This window comes from Falco cherrug, chromosome 1 (genome assembly GCF_023634085.1).
Source record: "Falco cherrug isolate bFalChe1 chromosome 1, bFalChe1.pri, whole genome shotgun sequence".
NCBI lineage: Eukaryota > Metazoa > Chordata > Aves > Falconiformes > Falconidae > Falco > Falco cherrug.
In genome coordinates, this window is record NC_073697.1 from 92,697,949 (window position 1) to 92,722,841 (window position 24,893).

The 24,893-nt window shown below is 41.6% G+C and overlaps 2 protein-coding genes across 8 annotated transcripts in view; one reads left to right on the plus strand and one right to left on the minus strand.

Moving 5' to 3' along the window:
* Window positions 1-15,498: 15,498 nt before the first annotated feature.
* SPRING1 (SREBF pathway regulator in golgi 1) lies at window positions 15,499-24,456 on the minus strand. Its single transcript, XM_014284952.3, has 5 exons — window positions 24,155-24,456; window positions 23,318-23,474; window positions 21,944-22,095; window positions 21,287-21,400; window positions 15,499-20,228 (listed from the first exon to the last, which is right to left on the minus strand). Exons 1-5 carry the CDS (start codon window positions 24,263-24,265, stop codon window positions 20,145-20,147), a joined length of 618 nt encoding a protein of 205 aa, XP_014140427.2. The 5' UTR covers window positions 24,266-24,456; the 3' UTR covers window positions 15,499-20,144.
* Window positions 24,422-24,893, plus strand: part of RNFT2 (ring finger protein, transmembrane 2) — a 33,469-nt gene continuing 32,997 nt past the window's right edge. For 2 of the 7 annotated variants that reach the window (XM_055707338.1, XM_014284953.3), the window contains exon 1: window positions 24,569-24,721. The gene's annotated coding sequence lies outside the window, so the exon portion shown is untranslated. Of the gene's footprint in view, window positions 24,726-24,893 lie in introns of all 7 variants that reach the window. The other 5 variants (XM_055707320.1, XM_027813829.2, XM_014284955.3 and 2 more) reach the window with 5 other exon arrangements.

Consider the following 24,893-nt stretch of genomic DNA (forward strand, 5'->3'; position numbering starts at 1 on the left):
AGGAAGTTGTTATAGAAATGGAAGGACAACTTCTGTGCTCACTAGAAATTTTATATAGTCTATGGAACATCCACTATGTTGTAAGTTTGTATTTAATGCAGAGTTAACTGGTACGCTTGCATCTTGTGCAATTCTCATGTCCCTAAAAGGCTAAAATGCCAGAGTTTCAGCAGCACGTAAGGGAAAAAGAGAAAACTAAGCATGGATGTGACAGTATGGATGAGCAACTGATAACAAATTGAGCAATGTAAACCATTTTTTTACTGTGTTCTAAGAAACTGAAAGTTCAGAGTCATCATCTCACCAGGAACAAATCTGTTTTTTGCCAGCTCCTGGGAAAGCTGCTTCTCCTATATAATTCTAGAACAGCTGTATACTACTGGGGCAGTGAGATTCTATGATCCTGTAAAGGTGATGCCCAGCAGCTGAAGCATAACATCAGCCATGTTGAATAGGAGGAAGAGACCTTGAGCTCTGCTAGTGAACCTGGGAAATCAACACAGCAAGGCAGTAAGATGCTGTCAGTAGATACATGGCTGCTTTTTATACACAAGGCAGGAACTGAAGGTCACAAATGCACACGGCAAACCTCCATTTGTTGTGATACATCCTTTTGCCCACTGGAAACTTAAATTTTTGTAGCATTTATAGCTACTTCGGTGCCAAAAGCATTAGTAATGTAAAAGATGAGATAGTAGGCAGAGCAATAATGCTCTGATACGCAGGTTGAGTAAGACAGAGGCAAACGCCAGACTTATGGGAAACTATAGGTCACAGAAGATAAAAATGAACACTTGATATGGCAATACACTATCCACCTGTTCTCTTTCACCCTGTCCCATGTACCACGCTCCTAGGCGTCCTAACTGTTTTGCTACAGTTTCTGCTCATTGGGTAGACATCTTTCTGAATTAAATATTTACACAGAATGCCCAATATTTCCTTAGAGGATATGGGAAGCTTGAAGTCCATCAGAATACTACACAGCATATGTCTAGATTATTTTGGCTTGCATGTAGTACTTGACATGTAGCCAAATGAAATTTCATCTACTGTAATAATGATTGTCCCAGTGATTTACTTATCTTAGCATGGACTTTACAAGCTCCACAGCTTTTATCCACAAATCTTGAAAGATTATGGTCTATTTTTTCCAGGTCATTAATAAAGTTGTCAATCTCAACAGCAAACCCTAGAATGCTTAATTATTGTTTTTGTTTCAGTGCAAGACAGAGTCATTCCTAACAACCATTTTCCTTATTACTACGTTTTGTGTGGAAAGCACAGATTTAACCTCCTGTTCTAAGTACTACCATATAGGTGTTATCTGCATCAAAACAGTGAAGATTCCAGACAATATGTAAATTAGTGTTAAAGAGTCATCCTCACTATTTGTTGTCATTCTGGCTCCAAGAGGTCATCTGAAGATGTGTTCACAAAAAATTACTGCTGGTCAAACTTGGAAATCATTTAATGAAAAGAAAACCATGATAAACTGGGGGGTTTATCTAGCAAGGGAGGGTTAGCATGAAATTTTCTATGGAAAGTAATACATTGAGTGGTCTGCTGTAGCATTCTTACACCAAAGTGTCTTCGTTGGCTGTGGTTAGAAATAGGATGTTTGCAATTGCTTATGTGACATAAAAAACTCTAAACAACTCTGAGTGGATGCTTAGTGTTCCCTCTGAAATTCGTAAGAGAGACCTGAACTGAATGTCTGCTGGGGTCAGTCCATGCTGCAAAGTCAGAATTATGAACCTAGTTGGCCATGGAAGAGACAACCTTCCAGACGGGCAGACTCTCCTGGCTTCATGTCACCATGCAGCCAGTTGAAAAAGTTACTTTATGGGGTTTGGGGCTTTAACTGAAAGCATTTACTTTTGAAGTAACATAAAAGAAAGCCTTCTTCAGAGTTTTTCCCCTTTCCCTCCAAGAGGATTTTGAGGTCTTGACTAGCATATACAAACAAAAGATGATTGATGAGAATATTCATCCTCTGCTGCTTGTTTCATTTACTAAGCGCTTGGGAAGCGGAGAAAAATATGTAAACCAAAACCAATTCCTACTATTTCATGTGCAAGAGAGGAAATTTTTTCTGTACAATGCTCTGATAGTCCTATAAAAATGTTGTATCTGGAAAATAACAGCAGCTCTTTGGGAAAGAGATTTGTTGTTGAGATGACGGACTTCCCAAATCCTTCCTCAGAGTTTACGATTCATATCTGTGAGCCCTTAGTCAGAAACCGAAGACATTCAGACAACTCATTACATTACTAGCAACACTACTAGCAGGATATTACCAAGATGTTTCACAGAGCACTCTTGGCCTGTTGATGGCAGAGGTTAGCACATGCTGACAGACAGTACTTCTCTTTCTTTGCTTCACTGAGAAAGTGATTCCCACTGGGAAATTCTTGATATCTGATGCCATGAAGACAACAGTAAATGGTCAATTTTTATAAGCAAAAAATTAATTTAATTCTCTTACACTCCATCATCTTAAGCTGCCCCATGCACAGGTATTCTACAACTTCTCATTCACACAGAACAACAGCACCTAAGGTACAGCTTTTGCTGATGGACAGGGTTAACTACCTCAGCAATGGGATAAAATTAAAACTTATTTATGCCAAATACTATGTCATTCTGAAAGATGCAATCCCATTTACTCTTACTGCACTGGCAGCCAAGCTCCCGCTGCCCCAGGTGGAGCAGATTAGTTTTGATGCATTCCTCCTCTCTGAATGTCATTCACTGACCATGGCTCTGCAGTCCAAAAGCTTCACTTGTAACTCCATCAAGTGTCAGAAACTATCTTATTTATTAAAACTCATTCTACATTTAAGATTGGTGATAGCTTAAAGAGTAGGGTTATATAGTTACAAGGTCAAAGAGAATCATAAAACAATACAATAGATGAGGCTGGCTGTGCTCATCTTGAATCCTGTGTCACTGGGGAGAAAGTGTCCCTCAGAAGAAAAGAGCAAAGCAAGTGCATGGAAGGCAGAATTGGAAAGACCACCACAAAACAAGCATATTCCATTTTCCCTTTAGAGGCCTCCCATCTGGAACAGTACAGGGAAGAGGAACAGTTCATATTGTTTGTGGCCCATCGCTAGCAGTAGTCTGCCATCTGCTGATCTACACAGCTGTGTTTATAGCCTTCAAGGTAAAGCAGTCATCCATCTTTTCTCACAGCCTGTTCTTATTTCAGCGTACACTAGTACACGAGAATATGAACAGCAGTGTCTACTCATCTATGCTACAGTCAAGCCAAAGCCAAAACCACAGGATATCAAAGTGCAGCTGACCATTACATTAAGATGCTTGGATCTCTGTCAAAAAGCTGTTCCATAGGCTTACAGCTTTGAATCATGACCAGAAAAAAAAAAAAAAAAACAAAAAAAACAGTTTATCTTAAAGTAGCTTCCTACAACCAACAGAAAGTGGTTCTTGATACAGGCCAAAAAACTGCCGCCTTTCTGAATACTGCTCAAGCTGCCAAGGAGTTCCATAATCTAGCACAGTTAACCATCTTCCTATGCAGGCAGTCCCTATATTTGTGATGCACAATTATTTACTTCCCTCTGCTCAGAGCTTGCATTCTTCCAGCAATTCTTCCTGTACATGAGTACTGACAGAGCATGTGGTAACTCCTTGCGCTGCATGTTACCAGCTGTACAATTCCATTATGCAAATGACATTGCTGATAATTAAAAGCGTTTATCAAGTAACCACAGAGGAACAGCGTTCTCCTCCATGACCAAGCTGCACTATGCATCATTGTGGGACTATATAATACATCTACCTGTTATCTCTGCTACAACTGTTTTAGTAGTTATCCAAGACACTGGTTTACAGTCAGATTTTTCTAAGATATGACTGAATTTTATAGAACGTTGACAAAATAAAGGGGTTTGGCATTTGCAATTTGGCATTTAATATTTGGAAATCAGCTTTCAAAATACAGCCTATTCCTCCCTCCTTTTCTAAAGAAATTCACTTCTGAAAGATGAAAGCTTCAGCTAGAAAAACAGAACAGCATGCCTGTCCAGGTCATATGCAGGAAAGAAGGTTCTATGGGCCCTATTGTAACATTGGTGTTTTCTCAGATCTCTTCCAAGAAAAAAAAAAATCCCACAGAAAATCATAAATCAAGATGGCTTTTGAGTATCCGCCAGCAATGTAAAGTTTAAAAGGAAGGGAGAATAGAATGAAGTACTAACACTCTGAAACTGACTTACACAAAGGAATATGATATCACAGATTTTTCACTCACAACCAGTTTCTACAAATTGCAATCAAAGGCAAAATGATGTGGAATTCATCTGAAAGGAAAAATTGGAGAGAAAACAAAAATGGGAGTGAGTTAAAAAATTTCAGAGCAAAGAAAAAGCATGTCAACAAGCACAGAAGTCCCAAGAGAGGGGAACCAGCTGAGGAGACTGAAAAACTTGTATCCCATTTGTCCATATTGCTTGTGCAGCTTGAGCAGCAACACCATTCTACCAAGTAACTTAATCTTAATACTTGAGTGTAAGAAATGTGGGAGAAAATGAGATTTACTTACATGTATAAAGACGCTTGACTAGTGCTGACAGTTGTTAATTGCCACCTCTGTCATTTTTTCCCTCCCATTAGAAAACATGGTCCTCAACAGAATTTAGTCAGAAATTATTTAATAATATTTTGAGGGAGGAGAGAGAGAGAGAAAAGGTGGCAGAAAACATTGCAGTCACTTGCAGCAGTTACAGTGTGTCTTGCTGGCAGCTTCATTTGGAGGCAAAATATAATCTCTAGTAAAAGTGATTTATCACAGTGACACATCTCAATGCACAGCTCAGCAAGAGCCACTTAATACACATGCAAAAATGACAATGAGAGGCAGAACACAGAAGAGAATACAAAAACTTGCATTCCTGATACTTTCAGAAACGACAGTCCTCCTCCATTCCCAACAAAAAAGGTAGCTTTCTCACGAGGGTCCCAATCCAATCCTTTGTCAATTTCGCGTTACTCATTTAACTGAATCTTTTTCATTGAAAAGGGCTTATTCTCTTATGTTTGTTTTTTATTCAGGGTAAGTAAAAAAAAAAAGTATCATGTAAAACTTTGAAGAAAAAAATACCAAATATTCTAAAAGTTTAGGTTTCTAATTAAACCAAAATGGAAACATCTGGCTACCCTTTTTCCCCCTGAAATTAATACTCTTCAACTGAAACTGACTTTTTCTTTTACCATTTTCATTTCATCAAAAAGTAATTTTCTTTGGGGAAAGAAGGACAGAAAGCTTTTGATGATACATTTTTACATAAAACAAATGAATTAGTAAGTCCTTATGAACTTCCTGGCTAACACTGTATTTGTCATGATAGCACTAACAGAATTTTGGTCTGCCTGTTCTAGAAACACAAGCTCTGCTCTCCCATGTAGCAGCCAATTTTCACGAGGTGTTAGCAGAGGAGGACCAGACCCAGCTGAAGAGGTCTGACAGCATGCAGAAGGCTGAGGCACACATACCCGCAGCTCTGCAATCCTTCACACACTATCCTCTGGTCACACAAGTCTAGTCACGCTGTTCCTGTCTAAAGACAGTAAGGGTAAGGATGTACAAGAATTACTAACTTTTCCTCTTCTCAGCACCTAGCACTTGGACAGAAAGTACAAACTTTCCTTATGACATTGTCCAGGCTCACAAAAGATGATATTCCCAGTTTAGAGGGTGGCATAGTATATATCTCCTGATTCTGTGACCTACTCAGTGCACACAGGACTGTTAAAAGAGTGCTAAAATGAACTAGAAGTGTGAGATGAAAACATACTCACAGCTCCTTTCCCCTCTGTGAAGGAGTTCATTAAAATATTTTTCAATGCAAGATGAAAACTGGCCAGATGACAACTCAGATTTAAGTCACCAGATACTGTCAAGGCTTCTTAAAGAGGAAAAAACCACAGGTGTAGCACTTAGAAGCTCAGCATCTTGCCAGCAACAAGATTCACTAGTATCCAGCTATCGGCTAAAGAATGGCTCCATTCACTCACCTGCAGCATAATCCTTACAAGGCCAGCTATTCAGCCTTGTGCCCCAAGCAAAATTCTACAAAGGAAGACAGTTTCACTTGGCATTGGTTGCTATGGGTATCAGTGCATCTTGCTTTTAAATTAGCTCAGGTGTGGTTTAAACAGTAAAAATAAAGGATGTTGTGGAATTTTAGAAAGCCTGAAGACACAGTTTTCTTCAGATATCAAATTTACAGATTTTATATTTGACAGCATTTCCTAAAAAAGAATCCCTCAGTAGGCACAAACTCTGTTACTAGTTGCATTGGGATAAAATTACAGTAATTTCACTATCTTAAAAGTTCTCCTCAATTTAAATCACCAAAAAGAGAGAGATTTATGTAGCTTGGTTCCAAATTTTCAGTTCTATCAAAAAAAGCTGCAGAAAGAATAAAAATAGCAGCAAAGCTATACAGTGAGCACTGTCTAATACTCTACAGAGTACCCTAGTATAAAACAACAGAACCAGTAATAAGCAATTGCAGAGTAGCAGAGTTTGTGGCACACAAAGCACACAGATTAAACAAGGAAACTGGTGAAGAGTCAGAAAAAGCTGTTTATCGAATACTGCACAGTAAACACCTTCAATATAGTAATACAAATTGATTTCCTCAAATAAATCGTAAGTGACCAACAGCAAAATAAAGATCAATGAAGACCTTAATGGTAAGCAACTGAAAACCACTGCAGTTGTATCTTTTGCTGCCTTGTATGCAAAAGAATTGCCCAACAGATGCAAAAGTAAACAAACCAGCAAATGATTAAACAGCTCCCTGGCTGGGCTTTGTCTGCCAAATCTCTGCCTGGAGAGGACTTTTATGTCCATGTAATGGACCCTCAAAATTATGGACTTACAAAGGAAACAGCTGCTTAACCGTAATGGCAATTACCGTGGTCAGACTGCAGAGCACCCAACCTTGAGGCTGTGGCTCAAGGCATCTGTCTCGTGCAAGACACAATGACACAGATATGGAACTGAATTAGTGTCATTGCACGGAGCTTGTAGCTGACTCAACCATATTGTCACAAGACAAGTTGAGGAACAGGATGAAGCAGTGTGTTCGGCTCACTGTGTGGCAGGCCCTCCCAGAAATGGTTAAAGGCTGGGAGTGTGCTTGATATAGGCCAGGTGGCACCATCATAAGGTGGTGTGGTGTGTCAGGAGTGACCCATTGTGGCCCAGCTCATACATCCTACAGCTTGTGGCAGATTTTAGCCCACACTGAGAGCTAGTGGGGGCCAAGTTCTTCTCCCGCCACCCTCTGAAGTTCACCCAAAAGCCACATTGAGACACCATCTTAGGCTCCAAAAGCAGAAAGGTACTCCCTAATACCTGCAGCGTTAAGGCTGAAATCATCATTATTGCACTTCTGTCATCCCAACAGCCTGTGGACCTTGAAGCAACTGTGGGTGCCCTGCTGTTCTCACTGATGAGTCCCACTGATCTCCACAGAAGGCAATGCAGGCCCATCTGCTTCAGTAGCACTGGGGTTATTTAGAGAGCAAGCAGAGTGTGTCCTGTCATAACTACAATTTGTCCTTCTTTAGCAAGCACTATAGTTGGGGCATACTTAGATAAAAACTAGTCAAGTGTCTTTCTCATGGTCATCTGGCAACTTGGGAGTGGTCAAGCCTGGAAAGCACAAAATCCTGACTCTCATTTTTCTGTTCTAGCTACCAGAAAAAACCTGCTTCGCACAGGTGCTATTTTCCATATTTATCTTGATTGCCTATATAACTATAAATAGTTAACAAATACAACACTCCCTACATTCTTCTTATGCTGAAGTTATCCAACAGATGGAGGTCGAGACCCCCATTAGCACAGATCCTGCCCTAAGTGGTAGAAGCCACCAAATGGCAATGGACAAGTGCTCTGGCTTGCACAGAAGTTATCATTCTGATACATACATAGCTGAGATAAAAATCACCAACTATTTATTCACCAGCTGACAAAAGGTACCACTTGCTAACAATATCTGCCCTATACTTCCATACTGGCACAACCAGTTTTGATTGTTAACTGCACAGCACCACCTATGAAGGGCACCCACAGTGTGCAGAAACGTTTATCTATAAACTGTTTGTTCCCGTTAAAAGAGTATTCAGGCTGTAAAAGTTGCTATAATACTCATGTGTACAATAGGCTGCTTTTAAACGTGTCATCTGCCAAATACATTTTCTGACAGAAAGTGATTCCTGATATGATACTAGATAATTTCTGCATGAATGAAGTTAAGCATGGCTTGTAAGAGACCAGGACAGCAGTATTTCAAGAAGCAAACAGATTAGAGACAAGTGACAAGGCTGATCTCTGCAGCTGCAGTTAACTGTCTTTTCTTCAGTCTCTCCTGAACAGGTCTAAGAAGGGCTACGTTTTCCTCCTGCTGATGAAGGCTGATTAGCAGTCAGGTGGGGAGAGGCTCTGGGGATGGCATGACACATTAATTAAATCACTTCTACCAGCTAAGTGATGACACTTTGATTTATAGCAGAGCTCATTCAACTAGACACTGGCATTTCCTGGGCACCTTGATGAGGAAAAAGCCAAGCTGGGAAGCAGGTGGGAAAAGAGGGGATGTGCACGTAAAGGAAAAAGAACAAACTGTGAAGTAAATACCTGTAGCTGATAGAGACTATTTTCAAAACAGTGCTTACAGGAGTGGTAGGAATAGGCATGAAACATGAGCTGAAAATCATTTCATTCACATTGCTTATATAAACAGTATTTCATTTTGTCTGCATCTATAAGAAAAGCTGCCTTAGGACAGAGGCTTGTAAAAATACCTTAAATTAAACATAATATGAATTACTTCATAAGGCACGTTTCAACCTGACATACTGAGTTTGTGACAATAGACATGAGTCAGTGCTATCTTCAGGCGCAACTGCAGCAATCTCAGAAAGCAGAAATCTCCAGAAGGCAGAGCAGGACAGCAGTCCAGGGGGCAGTTTTAGATGCTATGCCCCAGCCTGCTCCTGCTGCATCATATGACAAGACTGGTATCTCCTAAACACTGCGTTTCAATTTCTCCCTCTGCCCAAGGGCAATAACGTTATTTCACCAACCTTTGTAAAGGGTTACCTTTATCCAACTTCATCTACTTTGTTTAGGATTTTGACATTTGAAAAGGCTAACTTAAACAGTCTTCCTATTAGAAAGCTTTTCTTTTGGTGACAAGTCTACATATTCTTCCTTGTGAACTCTGTGGTCGAAATCACAAAGCTGCACAAGGGAAAAAGAATTCTACACCCCAGAATCCAAAATAGATCAAAGCAACTATCATTACAGTAATATTTCACTCCCTCTTCTGAGTCAACCACACTTTGGTAATCCTTGGATCACTTTTTTCTTTGAAAGCCTAAAGCAAGCATTTTAGAATACTTAGGGTCTAAATCATTCCACTTACTGTACAGGACAGTGGCATTTTTTAGTAAGACATATCTTTATATTCTTGAACACAAAGGAGGTTAGTTTGCTCACAACATTGTGAGATGAACTTTTTTAATTTTTTTAACCTTTTTTTACAAAAGCTCTTTGAAATATATGCACAACTGTAGCAAGAATCATTTTGGACCTCTTAAACTACCCCTGGCTCACTCTAGTTTCATACATGAAGCGGTAACATTTAAGGAAAATATCAAACAATAAGGTTGACTCAGAGGATGTATTCCTTTTAGTCAGTATTACTATCCTTCTAGTTAACCTGTGTTGTTACAGCAGACAGTGGCCTCACACAGAACTGAGGCCACATCATGGTAACCGCTTGTAAGAAGATTTAATAAAAAGAGAATTCTTACTCTCTAACCTTTCACTAACAACCAAACCCCCGTCTCCCCACCCCACCTCCCGCCCCCAACCACCTCTCACTGATATGGCTTCCCTAGCAGTGACCGGCAACAAAATAACTGCTTTTACTGTAAATCCAAATTCTGAAGAGTAAAAGATCTCTTGAGTCTCTTTGCTTGGCACATGCACCATGTACATTTGTTTTATCTCATTAACTTTGCTTATCTGAATTATATTTCTTTTTTCAGCTCATAGCCTTTCTGTGTCTTCTGTAAACAATTTCCACCTCTCTCTCAACGTTTCCTCTCATTTATAGGTGTGATTACTGCTACACTTGATAATATCTTGCGCTTTCCTAGCATACCCCCTAGGACTTTCAAGTGCTTTATGGCTGATTTATTGTGAGAGTCAAACATGAGAAACCCTTTCCAGAAGCAGCAGCAACACAGAAATTTGGGTCATAAGGGAACACTGTAGCAGACTGGTACATAGATCAGTGTTTAACCAACATCATTTGTCCCTGTTAATATTGTATAATATATTTGGATTATTTTTTTTAATTTTTTTTTTTTTTTGCATCATCAGCTCTTAATAACAAAAGACTTTATTTAGCAGTGAATTTGGTAGGTGGCTAGGTGGGGGCGGGGAAAAAAACTAGCTTGCTTTTACATAGATCCACATGCATCTCCTTTTGATCATTAGAATAAATTTCCAGAGGTGAGCAGAGGTTTAGCTGCACGACTCTCATTAATGTTAACTTTATTTCAGTAATGAGGTGAAAGTACAATCACTGGAGCTAATATAATCAGTGATGAGACAAAAGTCTGCTGCCATAAACACTGCTGAAGAAGATGACATTGACAATACTGATAGGTAAGGAAAAATAGGTATCAGTAGGAAAATGATGCAGTGAGGGTAAAGACCTTGCCTTTAGGTATAGTAGTAAAACTTAAAAACTGACAGAACTGTTGCACTGATGTGAATGTACTGACACTGACCAGAGGACTGTCTGGCAAGATACTGAGCATGCCAGTTCTCAGCTTTGCTAGTTCCTAGCAAAAACAGAAGAAGCAGGAGGCTAACAGTCCTGTGCCCCTAAAAGTCATTTACGAAAGATAATGAGGATTAATGTAGTAGCAAAAAAGGAATGTTGAGATAAAAGAAAACAGCAGGTGTCGAAAATCAACAGCTATTGGTGACAGCCCCAGAAGACAATCCCAGTAATATATTGCACAAGAAAGACCTTATATAATGAAAAGTGTGAGAGCCATCGTGCCACTGCACTCCATTACTTTAGCTAATAGAATGATCTGAACAGAACAAGGCTGGGAAGAATTTTATAGTAATTAGCAAACCTGTTAATGCCCATTTTTCTTCTGCACAACACATGAACAAAAGAAAAGCAGCCACAGCTATTAAGGGAAACTGACAGCAAGGAAAAATGGGAAGAGAGACAATGAGTTGGGTACCTCTGCAGAAATAAAAATAATAATTACATTTTTTATTACAAAAAAGTATATGAGGATTTTTAGCTTAGCACTAAAAAAATACACTGCAATACTCTACTAAATACATGGCATGTAATCATCCACATCCAAGTACTGCTAGTAGAGAAGGAACAGAGGAAACGTAATGTATACACCCACTCTATATAATTCTTGCAACATTCAGTACCTCCATAAGCAGCTCAGTATGACTTTATCCAGATACCACAAACAGAGGTGGTTTTTTAAATCATGTGGAACTAATCCACTGCAAGCTGTTTGTACTGAATCCATTATTTTAACCTTATAGCTATAAAAACCAGTGTATTTATAATGACATGAACAAGACGTGCCCTTTTCACTTGATTTCAATATCTTACTGACCCTTCGAAGACTGGAGCAGAATTGCTCAGTGAATCTAGGTGGTAAGCCCTCTTACTTTTTGGATTAAGACAAAGGATATTTGGTTTTGCCATCCTGGCTTGCTGCATTGTCCTAGTCATTGTTATTGCAGATATCCAACCATAACAAGAACAGCCCTGATCAATATGTCTTTGTTGTGTAGACCTGAATTAACTACATCTCACTTCCCTTTGACAGCGACACAGATCACATGCAGCTGCTGCTTCCACTATGAGAAACACGAATTCTGGAAAGCATATTCATTATCTGGCTGTTAAAAGCAACAGAGCATGCAAGCCTCACCCTGCCTGGGTTACCTGAGAAATCAACACCTCCGTTTGATTAAGTGACTGCCAGCTAGTCACCTTCTCACTCTAACCTTGATGTGGCAGGACTGTGACAAGTGCATATAGTGTAACATCACAAAATGTTTCACTGATGCTCACAAATAGATAGCTTAATTTGTTTTAATAGCCTCGTCCCTTGCAGCATTTCCACTGCAAACTGTGGTTTTGAGGACAGAATATATCAGCTCTTTATAGGGAACCTACCTGAAAGCCAGCTGGCAGGAAGCCAGGGAGAATCCCAATGAGGTTCAAAGCCCTCAGTCTTTACCCAACTTACAGCACTTAATAAATTCCAATGGCATTCCACCCCCATTACCAAATTTTTTTTTAGTTGTAGGACTTGGGATCAGAAGAGTTGACTTTATAGAAGTTACAGCTCCTTCACAGATCTTCTGTAGCTGAGTATTACTTGTGTACCAAAAAGACCCTAAATGAATTTCCATTTTATATAGAGGCAACTAAGTCCTTATAGGGTGAATTTGGATTTTTATTTCACTCATCTTGCAGAAATAACAGGGCTGTCTGTTGCCAACTCCCACAATGTTTTCATGGGTCTCATACTATTTGTTGCTTTTCTTCCAGTTGCAGCTGCTAGAGTAAGGTGGCCACATAGAAACCTCAGTTTTTACACAAGAAAGAAAAAAAAAATCTCTACAGCTGTAGAGAGGAACTCGGAACTTTGAAACTTCATTAGTCCATCTTCAGATGATAAACAAGCACAGTTCTGATTTTTAAATTTATTAAGGTGTTAGAAGTGGACCTGACTTGTGATTGCTGAACACTTAGAGTTAGAATTCTCAGCATTCAACACCGCTGCTAGGGTTCATGTAGCATCAATAAATCATCTCACTTCCAACTGGCAAAGCCTTTATAGATAGGAATATGTATGACAGAGGTAGAAACCAGCTTGAATTTACAAACTAGCAGGGCAGGAACACTGAGAACTAGTCTTCCCATGTGTCACTAAGCAAAGGAAGAGATCACTGTTCATATCTTTTTTTTAGTTACTTTTCAGCACAGGGCTGGGTTTCTATACAGCAAAATGAAGGTTCACGAGCACAACTCATGTGGGATCATTTTGACATAACAAACTTTCAAGTAACTACTAAAAAAAAGTTTAACTGATGCTGGTGCTATTTTGGTATTACAACAAATTCTAAATATAAACTTTTCACAAGGGAAGACTGAGAACAGATAGCACCCCTTTCTTTTTCATACGCCATCTTTCTCCTGCAAGCCTTCTCTGTGGTTGGCAGCAAGCTAGGATATTGTAATTAGGACAAATGCTTTCTTCGGCATCCCAGAGGTTTTCAGTAACTTTCAAAGAGATTTACTTTTTCAGCAACAAGAGTTCTAAATGTATGATTATCAAAGCAAAACTCATATATTTGAGATGCATCTGACTAGTGGTATCCAGGTCCAAGATCTGAGTTCTTCGTGACAAATGCAGTGTAAATGGGAAAATTCATACTCTGCTTCCTAACCCAACTGACAGCACAGGTGCCAAGAAACACTGGTTTTCTCTCCAGAAACTTTGGATTTGTATGCCTTTTAACACACACTGCAACCGTGATAGTACGAAATTTTGCATAAATACTCAAAGCAAAGGTGGACTGAGACACTGGAATGCTATAGCTAGCACCAGATTAAAGTGGGAGTGAAGAGAGATTAAAAAGGGGAGAAAGGAGCAGAGACATGCCCTCTTACCTCAAAAGCAAGGGGGAGCGTTACACTACCTCTCCCTACTTTAAAAAGCAACACTTCCTCTAGGAAGAAGAACTCCCACTATCCTATTTCAATCTTCATTAACTGCAGCTGAGAGATCCAAGGCAAAGCAGGGGAAGGGACAAAAGACATAAGGGCTTGAGAAAGGGGGTGGGTGGATGGGACCAGAGCAGTCAGGGAGCTGAGAAGAAAATTAAAAGCAGGTTTAGGGGTGGCAGGAGGTTAAAAAGCAGAACCACACGTTCTGTGGCGAGAGGCTGGAAAAAGGACAACATGGCTCCGAGGGGCTGAACTGCTCTGCTGTCCCACACCTCACACAGCAAGCAGCCACAGCCTCTAAGTACCAGGGAGTACCAGAGACACAATAGGGTAGCAGTGAGGTTAAGACTAAATTACACATTAAAATATGGCCTTGTGTGTAAAAAAAAAACAAAACGAAACAAAAAAAAAAAAACCAACCATACCACAGCAGGCTTATTTGGCTGTAGTCAGTCAGGAGAAGCTTCTAAGCAGGTATCAACAAAACTACTGCTGAAACAAAGCAGCACCTCACCGATGGGCCTCACCACAACACCTCATGGGCCAAGCCATTGCCTTACCTCGTTTTTCCCTGTCAGAGCCACCACAACTGGGGAGAGGACGCTCCAGCCGAAGGCCACGGACTGGACACCATTATGGAGCTCCACGAACAGCAGGAGAGCAATCTGAGAGTGACGAAACCCCGTCCTGTCCGAAAGCCTTGTCCCAGGGCCTGGTTCGTCACCACAGTGGTCGCCTCAGCTCTGGGCTTCCCTCGCCTCAGGCAGCTAATGGCGAAGGGCGGGAGGGGGAGAGGGGGTGCAGCGTGAGGGTAAAAAAGGCGGGAAATGGGGCAGAGCCGGCCGGCAGGCGGCGCAAGGGCTCACCCTGCCCCTGACCAGCCCCCTCAGCAAGCCCGGGCCCTGGAGAAACCCGGCCTTGACAGCAGAGCCGCCCCTTCCCCCCTCTGCAGCCCCGCGCTGATGACCCTTTGTCACTGCGTTGCCACAGCACAGCCCCCCTGCGGCATAAGGAGAGTCACCATGATGGAGCAGCACACAGCAGCAGTTGGGCTAATCTCTCCCGTTTCTCCCCCTGCTGTGAGGCTCAGGGGTTTGTAATTATTATTTCAGTACAACAGTTGCCAATCAACTTGCCCCAGTCCCATGGCTATTTTCACACAGCACCCGTAACTGCTGAACAGGTTGAAAACCCAGGCAGCCCTCAGAGGTAAGTTTAGCTTGTGGGTTTGGGTGGCTAGGCCAAAGGTGCAGGAGTAATTCCAACCCGACACTCCGTGTATTTTCCCAGAGCAGCGTAAAGAATTGCCTTCTGTACTTGCAGGTTTGACTGCCTTTTGATGGCAAAATTCAGCTCCAAGGGCCATCTGCCAGCTTGGCGAGGCAGGGAGGAGAGCAGCTCTTATCCAAATGCTGTGGTAACCTCTGCTGGCTTCTCCTCGCTGTTACACCGCTCCGGACACGCTACTGGAAGCATGCTTGTGGGCTGACACGGGATGTTGAGCAGACAAAAAGACACCAGAAGAGGTATATCACATTTGCTTACTCATACTTCTGTATGCATTTGCTACTACAGAGGATTGTGGGGTTTTTTTATTTAATGTGTATTTTTACGGCATCAGCGATTTAGATAAATTAGGACACCCATTCAGCCACGTGTGAACACGTTTATTTCCTCAGACTGCAGAACTTTTATTACTAAGCAGGTCTGTAACTGTAGTTTGCAACTAATCTACATTTTTCAGTTTGTAGATTGGCTACAGCATACCCAGTGTCATCTTACACAGCTGATAGATGCATTTTTATGCATACCATAACATCAATAGCTTAAGCTGCTACTTTTTTTGTTGTTAAAATAAACGTTACACCTGTGACATACCCAACCTTATCCCGTTTCTTCAAATGGCAATATTTCATATCTGTGTAAAACAGGTATTATTCATACCAACAGGTCCATTAAAGGGTCCAGGTGAGGCAAGGTGAGAAGTCATAGGAATTACAACTATAGAACTTTTTTTGCTCTGAGAGTTTAAAATCTGAACAATTTTTGTGCAAGACAGGAACAGAATGCAGACAATTGACATATGTTTCCCATTCACCTTGATTCCTAGTATTGTGCCTTACTCTGTAGTTGCATGCAGAGACAGAAAACATACATGATAAATGAGAACTGGATTTTATTAGAAGCTTCCTTTAAATTGGTAAGAAATTATGTGCTAGCCCTCATTTCAACTATTAACAGCAGAAACAGATTAATTGTATTCTATGGAAAAAATACGATTTGCCTCCCAATCCATTTGCAACTATAGCTTGTGTTCTTCTATTCCCTTAATGGAAATACATACTAGAAAAGCTTCTATGAGGCAAGCTGTTAGCCAGAATTAATTTCTTAATTTTCTCTACTCTGCAACTTCCTGTTATTTCACCATAGGCGAAACAGCAGACCACAGCAACAAACATGCTTCAATGTTAAGGCATCCTGAGAATTCTTGCTTAAGACCTATACTTTTAGTCTACTAGGAATCATGATTTCTAATAAAAATTTGTGGCCCTATGACTGCCGCAAAAATGAAAAACATGTAGACAATATGCATGTTGCTACAAGTCAGACCTTATTTCACCAAAAATATTAGATAGACCTGCCTGTTTAATTAGACATGGATCAAAAAATGAAGGACTAAGTACTTTCCCATCATTCCCTGCAGGTTTTGAAGTTGGCATTTTTCCTCCCTCTGCATATAGTTTAGTTAGTTGTTTGCCTCGGGTTGTAAAGAAATGCAGAGGGCTGTTATTAAAGCACCAATAATTTGCTGAACTCCATCTTTTGTGGAACTTGCTGAGTTAGAAAATTCCTTTTCACCTCCTCCCCCACCTCTCCTTGACTATAATAACTGAAGAACAAATATCACATTATGGTGCTAGGTAAAAGGATCTGGTGTGTTTGCAGTTTAAGTGACTAGCACAAGACAGAACAAATCCTAAAGCTCAAGCCTGTCCAGCTAAATGACAAGGGAAGTAAAAAAAGCATTTGCTTTTTAAAGGCATTACCAGAACAAAGACTCATGTTTAGGATTTGCTGTGCTTAGTGCTTTTTATTCAGAAATTGAGTCCTAATATAGTTTGTTAGAAAGCTCTGCAAGTGATTAGAGCCTGAACACACACAGGGGAGAGTGAAGAATTGCCACTACAACGAGATTCTGAGAATGCGGAAAGCATGACCCCAACTCATCAACTGTTTAGTGTTGGCCTCAATCCCAAAATGTGCTTTTGCCTTTCCAAACTCCAGCCCATCACAATAAGAATTTTTATCCAGCTCTCCATGTACCATCCCAATGGAGCAGTACGTCAGGTTCTTTCAAGGCCAGTGGCTCAAGTTTAAATTCAAAGACAGCAGCTAATGTTTTGCCCTTCCACCATAGATTACTGTTTCCAAATCAGTACAACTAAATACTATACCTGTTCCTCATTGTCAACTGCTACCATTTTTCACTAGCATTAATATTCTTGTAAACTACAGGAATCAAGGAGCACAGACCTATTCAATTATCCCTATCATTGACCTCAGTGCAGATAAGCAGAGCTCCATCAAGTGCTCTCATTAAATCTGCTGCCAAACACAAGTCAACAACTCCAGTCTCTTAGCTGACAAATAGAAAGGAGGTATCAGGCAGCCACCAACAACCACAGAATCACCAGGATTTTTTTGCGAGAGGGACAGACGTCACTTAAACTACACAGAAGTATTACCAGGAAGCATAGACTTAACATTTCTTACTGTATCTCCACCACATGAAGCAATCATTTGCATTTCTATTCCCTGCTCATTTCACTTTTGCTAAGGGCCCAGATCTTTCTGCACACCATTGAGAAAAGCATAGTCTTTCCCTCAGCTGAAATGAAACAGATTTCCCGTTTGCCTCTACTTGCTTGCCTTTATTACACATATTCAAGTTAACGTCCCTCTCTGCTGCACTGCATTCTTCAAACTTATTTTGGTACAGTTGCCTTGTAGTTCAAGGAAAGACATGAGAACAGGCGGTGTTTTGGAACACAGATATATTTTTAATGATTTGACATATAGCATAGACACTAGTTGACCAGCTCAACAACCAGGGAGGAAGGATGCAGTTTCTGTCCCATTGAATGGACAATGGTCACAATGCACTTCTGATCACATCCTGTTTTTCTAGGAGAGAAAGAGGCCAGGAATTCCTGCTAATGTTGTCCAAATTAGGTTGGTTCTTTAGCTTTCTTAAGAGTTACTGCTCCAAGCAGTGGTATCACCTGCTACAGGAATTAATACCACGTTGGAAAAGTAAGCAAAAGCGAGCCACCGGTATCTTGATCTCACCAGTCATGCTGCAAAAACATGAAGTGCTGGAATACATCTCAGCAGGAATGATATAATAGACCGACCTGATGGCTTTCCCTGAAGAAAACAGTTATGAAGTGCTGGAACAGGGGTGAAGAACCTGTTTAACACCAAAAAGAGAAGTAACCTCTGCTACCCTCTGAAGACAGGATTTCACACTGCATCTTCACACTGTATCATGTGTGCTGCAGCAAGTTGCCATAGGATGGCAGCAAAGGGGTGACAGATTTTCAGCTGGATAAACTGCTAATGCTAAAGCTTTTAAGCTTTTGGAAAAACAAGATTTTCAAGAGAATCTGCTGACGGAACCATTATCTCACTTGATGACTTCTGGGAAAGAACAATGAAAACAACGCAAGTGGATTTTATCAGATGGCTGGTAACACTACTTCTTTATATCATATGTAATTGCAATAGCATTCTACAGACCTTTTGCACCAGGATACTCCAGCAATGTGCTGCTGCTTTTTTTTTTTTAAAGCCTTGGTAGACTGTTTTATTTTAGTCAGAGAATAGGAAGTATCAGTGTAAACAAGCATACACACAGTCAAAATCACAGGGGAGATGGGATAGGGTAAAGACAAGAGAAACAGGCTCTGCATATAGAAAAGAACAGCCCAATTGTCTAGCACTTGGACTTTGCCCGGTGATATGCAGGGGGAGCACAAATTTAGTCAGCATTTAACAGGTTCTCTACCCATCTTTTCTGTGTTGTGTGGCCTTAAGAGGGAAACAATTTAAATTGCAGCTTCAGAGAGCTAGGAAAAATTGTAGAACCAACCCTGCTCCAGTGCCATTCTGATCAGACCAAAATTCCAGAGTAGCAAGTATTATCAAACAGCAAATCAAAAACATCATGACTGTTCAAGCGAACTCATGCAACACAGTTGTCCTCAGAGGAGGGCTTGTGCCATGTTCTGACATTCTAATTACTTTATGCACAAGGACATCATTAAACTGAAATCCTAGAACAACTCCACCCATTTGCCTCCTGCACAACCAGGAGTGAAGTACATTTGAATTACCAAGGCCTGAAGAAGTTCAAGCAAACAAATCTTCAGTGCTCCCTGTCAGAAAATGGACTAGCAGAGAGCTGTTTACAGAACTAAGACTCCTCTTCGAGGAAACTGTTGCAGAGTAACAAGGAAAGAGTTTACAGACAATAAACATCCCATCCTAGGCAGATCCCTGCTTTTCTCTAATGCTATGGGACTTTGACGAAATAACAACTCCATTGGAGTTCTGAATGCTTTAAACTCACTAAGAGGAACATAAGCACTATAGTGACAAATCTCAACACAATTCCTTTAGACTAAGGAGGAAGAAAACCAACCAATTTTAGTCAGGACCTAAAATATCCTTTCTACCTGACACAAAAAAACCTAGGGACTGAAAGACATCAACAACTAGCTATGCAAAGCATCAATACTTTCAGCTAGTAATCCATATAAAATGAATAAATAATTCATAATTACATATGTAGCGTACACCATGCATCTCAAGAAGTGCTCCAGAGATAAGCACAACAGGCACGCTTTACTCTCTAAATGCAAAAATTATTACTGTCACTCTGGAAAGCGTCTGGACTGCAGACACACAGCTGAACCTCCAAGTACAGCTGCAAAGCTACATTAGATATTTTTCTTATGATGTTTTTAGCCTGGATTGACTCCATACATCCTAAAGTTTGGAGGAAGCATTCAAAGAATGTACTAGTACTCTAAAGCAGGTGCATAATAAACTGAAGAAAGCAAGATTCAATCCCAGAGAACTTAAGTCCCTCGCTTACACTGTACACCTCTGGGTTTGTCCCCAGAAACAACATAAACGTTTACACTGAGGCTCTTGTAAAGCAACAGCTGTTGTCTTGCTCTTTTGGATTCTAGTCTCCAGTTCCTTCCCTTTGTTGCTTAGATCATGCAGCTTTCAAACAGGCAGAAGCTCTGGGGGATATTCGCCGTAGCAGTATTTTGCAATTGGATCTCTATAGGTGTTTTCATGCTGCACACTCTGTCAGGAAGAGGAGGAGAAGCTTTAACAATAAACACATATTGAAACAATACATCCCTTCACTTAGGGCCGAAACCCAGAGCATTTGTACATATGCAAAAGGTTTCTCAAATTCTTCTACGCATTAGAATATCATCTGGAGACAAACACCACCACACTCCCAACATATAAAAGACAGTTACTATATTAAAGCACTTTGATATTCAACTGTACTCAGAACCTCCTTTTCAGGGGACTACCCAAGTTGGTGGGAACAGATTCAATACAAAAAAATAATATTACATATGCTTAGGTAGTATCATCAAGTGTCCTAAGCAAGCAACGCATAATAAAATTGCCACTTGAGATTTGTGCATGTTTCTTGATAAGGCCAGGGCTCAGACACTATGAGTAAAAAAAACCAAACAAACCACCAACAACCAACTTTGAAGACATTGGGAAATATGTCCTTTGTCTGTAGTCCACCCCATTGCTATATTAAATACTCAAGCTGCATGACATCTCCAAGGACTTTCTAAGAGAGCCAATGTTTGCTTAGGTCAAAACTTCTAATAAAAATCACATGGGTAACACAAGTTCACCTCTGGTCTTAAAAATAAAAAAACTACAACATACTTTTTGAGTTACAATGCAGATGATTGTCAGTATATAGAAGTCTAAAACTGTACCATAAAGTAAACCATTCTGAAGCTACTGGGAACAACTCTCACTGTTCTCATCCTTATGAGACATTCCTCAGAACCCAACAGAGAACTTCACCAGTCACTGACCTTAGCTAGTCTCTTTTTAGTTCAGTACCCCTTTTCTAAAAAGCATCTACAACTCACCCTGCTCTAAATATGCACTTTGCCCTTCACTGACTGATGTTATTACTTCATCTTACAAATCAGAGGACTGCCTTCAAATTAGCTCTCAGCCACAGCTTGAGAATTTATGAAAATGCCCACATGCATGCAAGCACAACAGACAAGCCATTCATAGGACCAAGCCCCATTTTCCAAAGGCACTTTTTGGATATTTTTCCATTTTCAAGCCCTGGACATGCACTTGTGTCTTACCTGTGATGAAGTCCTACATTTTGCCAGACACAACTCAAAGTGATCTTCCACTGCCATGAAGAGGTTTTGGAAAGCAATAGCTGCCCGGTTCAAGAAACGTTCCAGAAGATGTTGCTAAAGTGTTTAGCAAAAGAGATGACAAAACAAACAAACAAAACAAAAAACCAAAAACCACACACACAGTAGTTCAACAAGAACTAGTCAAAGCCCACCTTAACATACACAGCTCAAGTATCAGAGGAATAGTAAGCAACTCCACTTAGAATTTCTAGCAAGCACTGAAAGGTTAACACATCACGAACCCCAGCAGTAAGAAGATAATCTAGAGAACTAATAGAACACAGGGAAGTGCTAATTGCAAAACTGATGCTGGCTGGAATAGCTTTTGGGCAATCATTTCCCTTCAGCAAATGGAATTCCACTGAAGCTGAAACATTCTGCAAGGTTCCCAATATTTCCTCTTAAAGTTGGGAAGGATGGATTTCTTTTTTAAAGCTTTATTTATAGCTTGTCACATAGTCCTTGCAGGCTTTCCTCATCCTTCCAAGAAAAGGAACTGTCCCCTTTAAGGAAAAAGCTCCTCACAACAAGTACTTTTAGCCACAGAGAAACCTGAGCAGCTGAGAACATCTGAAAAGCAGGAGAAAGTCTATGCACCTTGCTGGGCTGCAGGCAACAGGAGACACAGTACTCGTACACACTGCAGCAGCCATTGGGAAGGCAGCTGTCACAGCTGTACAGCTTTGTGCTGGCCACGTTGACATTACAACAGCCATTTACCAGTAGGTCCTTCCTCTCACAGATGTAGCCTGAAAAAACAAAACCAGTAGTAACAACTGGCAAGATGTACTCCTTTGTATGTTCTATAGAAATCTACAGTAACACATTACTTAACAACAGGTTTATCAGGTAGTAGATTATGACCCCACTCAAATTGACAAGTCCTAACTAGCAATTCTTTGAAATAACACTTGGACATAGAGCTGTTTCACAACAGCCTGGTGTTATCTGCACAATTATTAAGTACCTACTCTAATATGCCGCATACAGTATGAGTATTTAAATGCAGAATATTTAAGTTCTGATTTCCTTTTGGCATAATTCACTGTTGTGATTGGAAGGGGAAAGGTGATTGGCGATGACTGTACTGGAAAAAATACAACATATGTTCTTTCAACTGGTCTATCTCTGGATAACTTTCTTTACAGTTCAATACGAAGATATATAGATCTATCCATGCAGGATAGCTGTCATAGTTGAGTGGAATCCTTAATAGTATAGAACCACAGTATATGTCCTTATGGAAACTGTACTACTACAGTGTTAGACTGAAAGATATCTGATTTTAGAGACCTTAGTGAATCAGCAGTAAGCGTAATTCAGAAAGTGCTAAATACTGATGCAAATCACAGAAGATGTGGGGGGGTTTCTACGGCCTTGATCTCTAGTCAAGAGAGGTTCAGTACCTGAGCAACAAGCACACTGGGGGAGCATGTGTGCAGGGCAGAAAAGGTTCCATACACTTAAAACAATTGGTTAATATTCTTGGGTTTACAAGGGCCAGATGAGCTTGTTAACAGTGACTGAGCACTAATTATACCTGTCCTCAGCTGCCTCCATACAAGGTCAGTCAGGTTTCCCTGATTACATTCCCTAATATACCTGACAGTAGGAATATGCTGCAGGGAGATACAAACAGCTCTGCAAGCAACCACTCTAAATTGAGCAGAACTCAATGTCTGGGTTCTGCTCAAAGGTAAACCAGAGTTCTTTGAACCTACGGTGGCCCTGGAAACAGCACAGCTGCACTCATAAGGTACTGTGCCTGAGCTGTGCACACAGTCAAGTCAGCAGTGTCTGCAGCCACAGCAAAATTAATTGTCTGAGGATGAAATACCAACAGCTGAGGTTGTGCAGTAAGAATGCCTTAATAAGGAGCAGTTGTTACTTGGAAGTGCCATCAATGACCAGACAGGCAAAGCAGCATTCAGCACTGCAATATGCAGAATAAGTTCTTAGTATCAGGTATACCCAGTTCATCTGTAATGAGGAGCTTCCCCTGCACAGAATTCCTGCACTGGTTACTCAGCTGACTGCTGTTTCCCGAACTGAACTTCACCTTCCACATGATCGGCTGCTCGTGCTCTTGCACTTGGAGAAGATTCCGGTCTCTCACTGTCCTCTCTTCCTGCAAGGCAAGACAGTAATGCAACCAAATACAAATGCCTTCTGCCTTTCCAATCCATGTGCTTCTCCCACAATTAAAACACCTAGTAGTTGTAAATTCCACAGCACAGGAAACTCAAGTGTCAATGGAACAAGCAACATAATACTTGCAGTGGCTTACTTTTTGCTGGACACAGCATAAAAGCAACACAGTCCTGTAAAACTGTGTTGGTGTTTGGGGGTGTGGGATTTCGCCAAAGGATCAGCTAACACAGCTCAACTCGGTTACTACAACTACAGAAGCAGCATCGATTATATTAAATAACCATAGGTGCACACATTTCACTTTTCCAAGTTCTTTGTTAGTGGAAAGTTCACAGGAGATATTGTGTTGTTAGCTCGATTTACTAGAGATATTACAACAGAATAATCGAGTCCCTCCAAGATTAGCTTTTCCCCCCTCAAGGTCTGGTTCAAACCATTATCGCTGTCAAACACTGTCCCAGACATTACTTTTTTAACCCCCTGTTTTAATTTGACAATTACGATGTAAGTTTTACGGCAACATATCCCAGGAGCTCAGGGTCAGCGCTTGAAGACCAGAAGTCACCCCGGGATTCGGGATGTTTTAACCCACCCCGCGCCGTGGGGGGCCCGGGCCCGCACCTCCCCCAGCGGGCCGGGGGCTCGGGGGACACTGACCTGCTTGAAGGTGCTGGTGAGGAAGTAGACGAGGGAGAGCCCAAAGACGACGCCGAGGACCCAGCGCTTCCTCAGCAGCCGCCGCCACAGCACCGCTCCCCAGGGCACCATGGCGGCGCGGCCCCGGGGCCGCGGGCTGGGCCCTCAGCCCCCCACCGCCGCGCTCGCCCGCCGCAGGGAGGGAGAGGAACGGCGGGGGCAACGCTGCCCCAGGGCCGGCATCACCGGCTGCGGCGAAGGGAGGGAAGGAGCCTCGGCGCAGCCGCCCCGGGCACTGCCGGTGGACCCGGCCTCCCGCAGCGAGCGCGGCCCAGCCGCTTCCGCCGGCCGCGGGGCGGGGGAGGCGGAAGCCGCGGCGGTGCGTGCGGCGCGGGGGGCGGTGCCGGTACCGTGGCCCGCACGGTAAGTACGGGGCGCGCCGGCCTGCGGGCCCGGCCTGCTGCTCCTGCACCCGGGCGGCTGCCGCCCGCGCTGGGGCGCTTGGCCACGTATTCCAGCGGGAATCTCCTTCCCCGACCTAACTGGGGAAACAAGGCCTCACCCATGTCTCTCTGTGTGTATACATATGTATGTATGTATATATTTGTATATACGTGTGTTTATCTATATGTATATATTTATTTATTACACTCGTGTGTGTGTAATGGAGCACAGCCCAGCAGGTGCCCGGGAATGCCTGTGCACTGCAGGTGCCATTCCCAGGGGAAAATGGCCTTGTTGAATCCTGTGCTAGCGTAGG

Coding starts and splice junctions, on each gene's coding strand:
- SPRING1 (XM_014284952.3), bottom strand. CDS start 24,265: ATGGTGCCCTGGGGAGCGGTGCTGTGGCGGCGGCTGCTGAGGAAGCGC. Junction 21,401..21,943: donor GTTGCCTGCAGCCCAGCAAG/GTGCATAGACTT, acceptor TAAACACTTTAG/CAACATCTTCTGGAACGTTT. Junction 20,229..21,286: donor AATGTAGGACTTCATCACAG/GTAAGACACAAG, acceptor TCTTCCTGACAG/AGTGTGCAGCATGAAAACAC.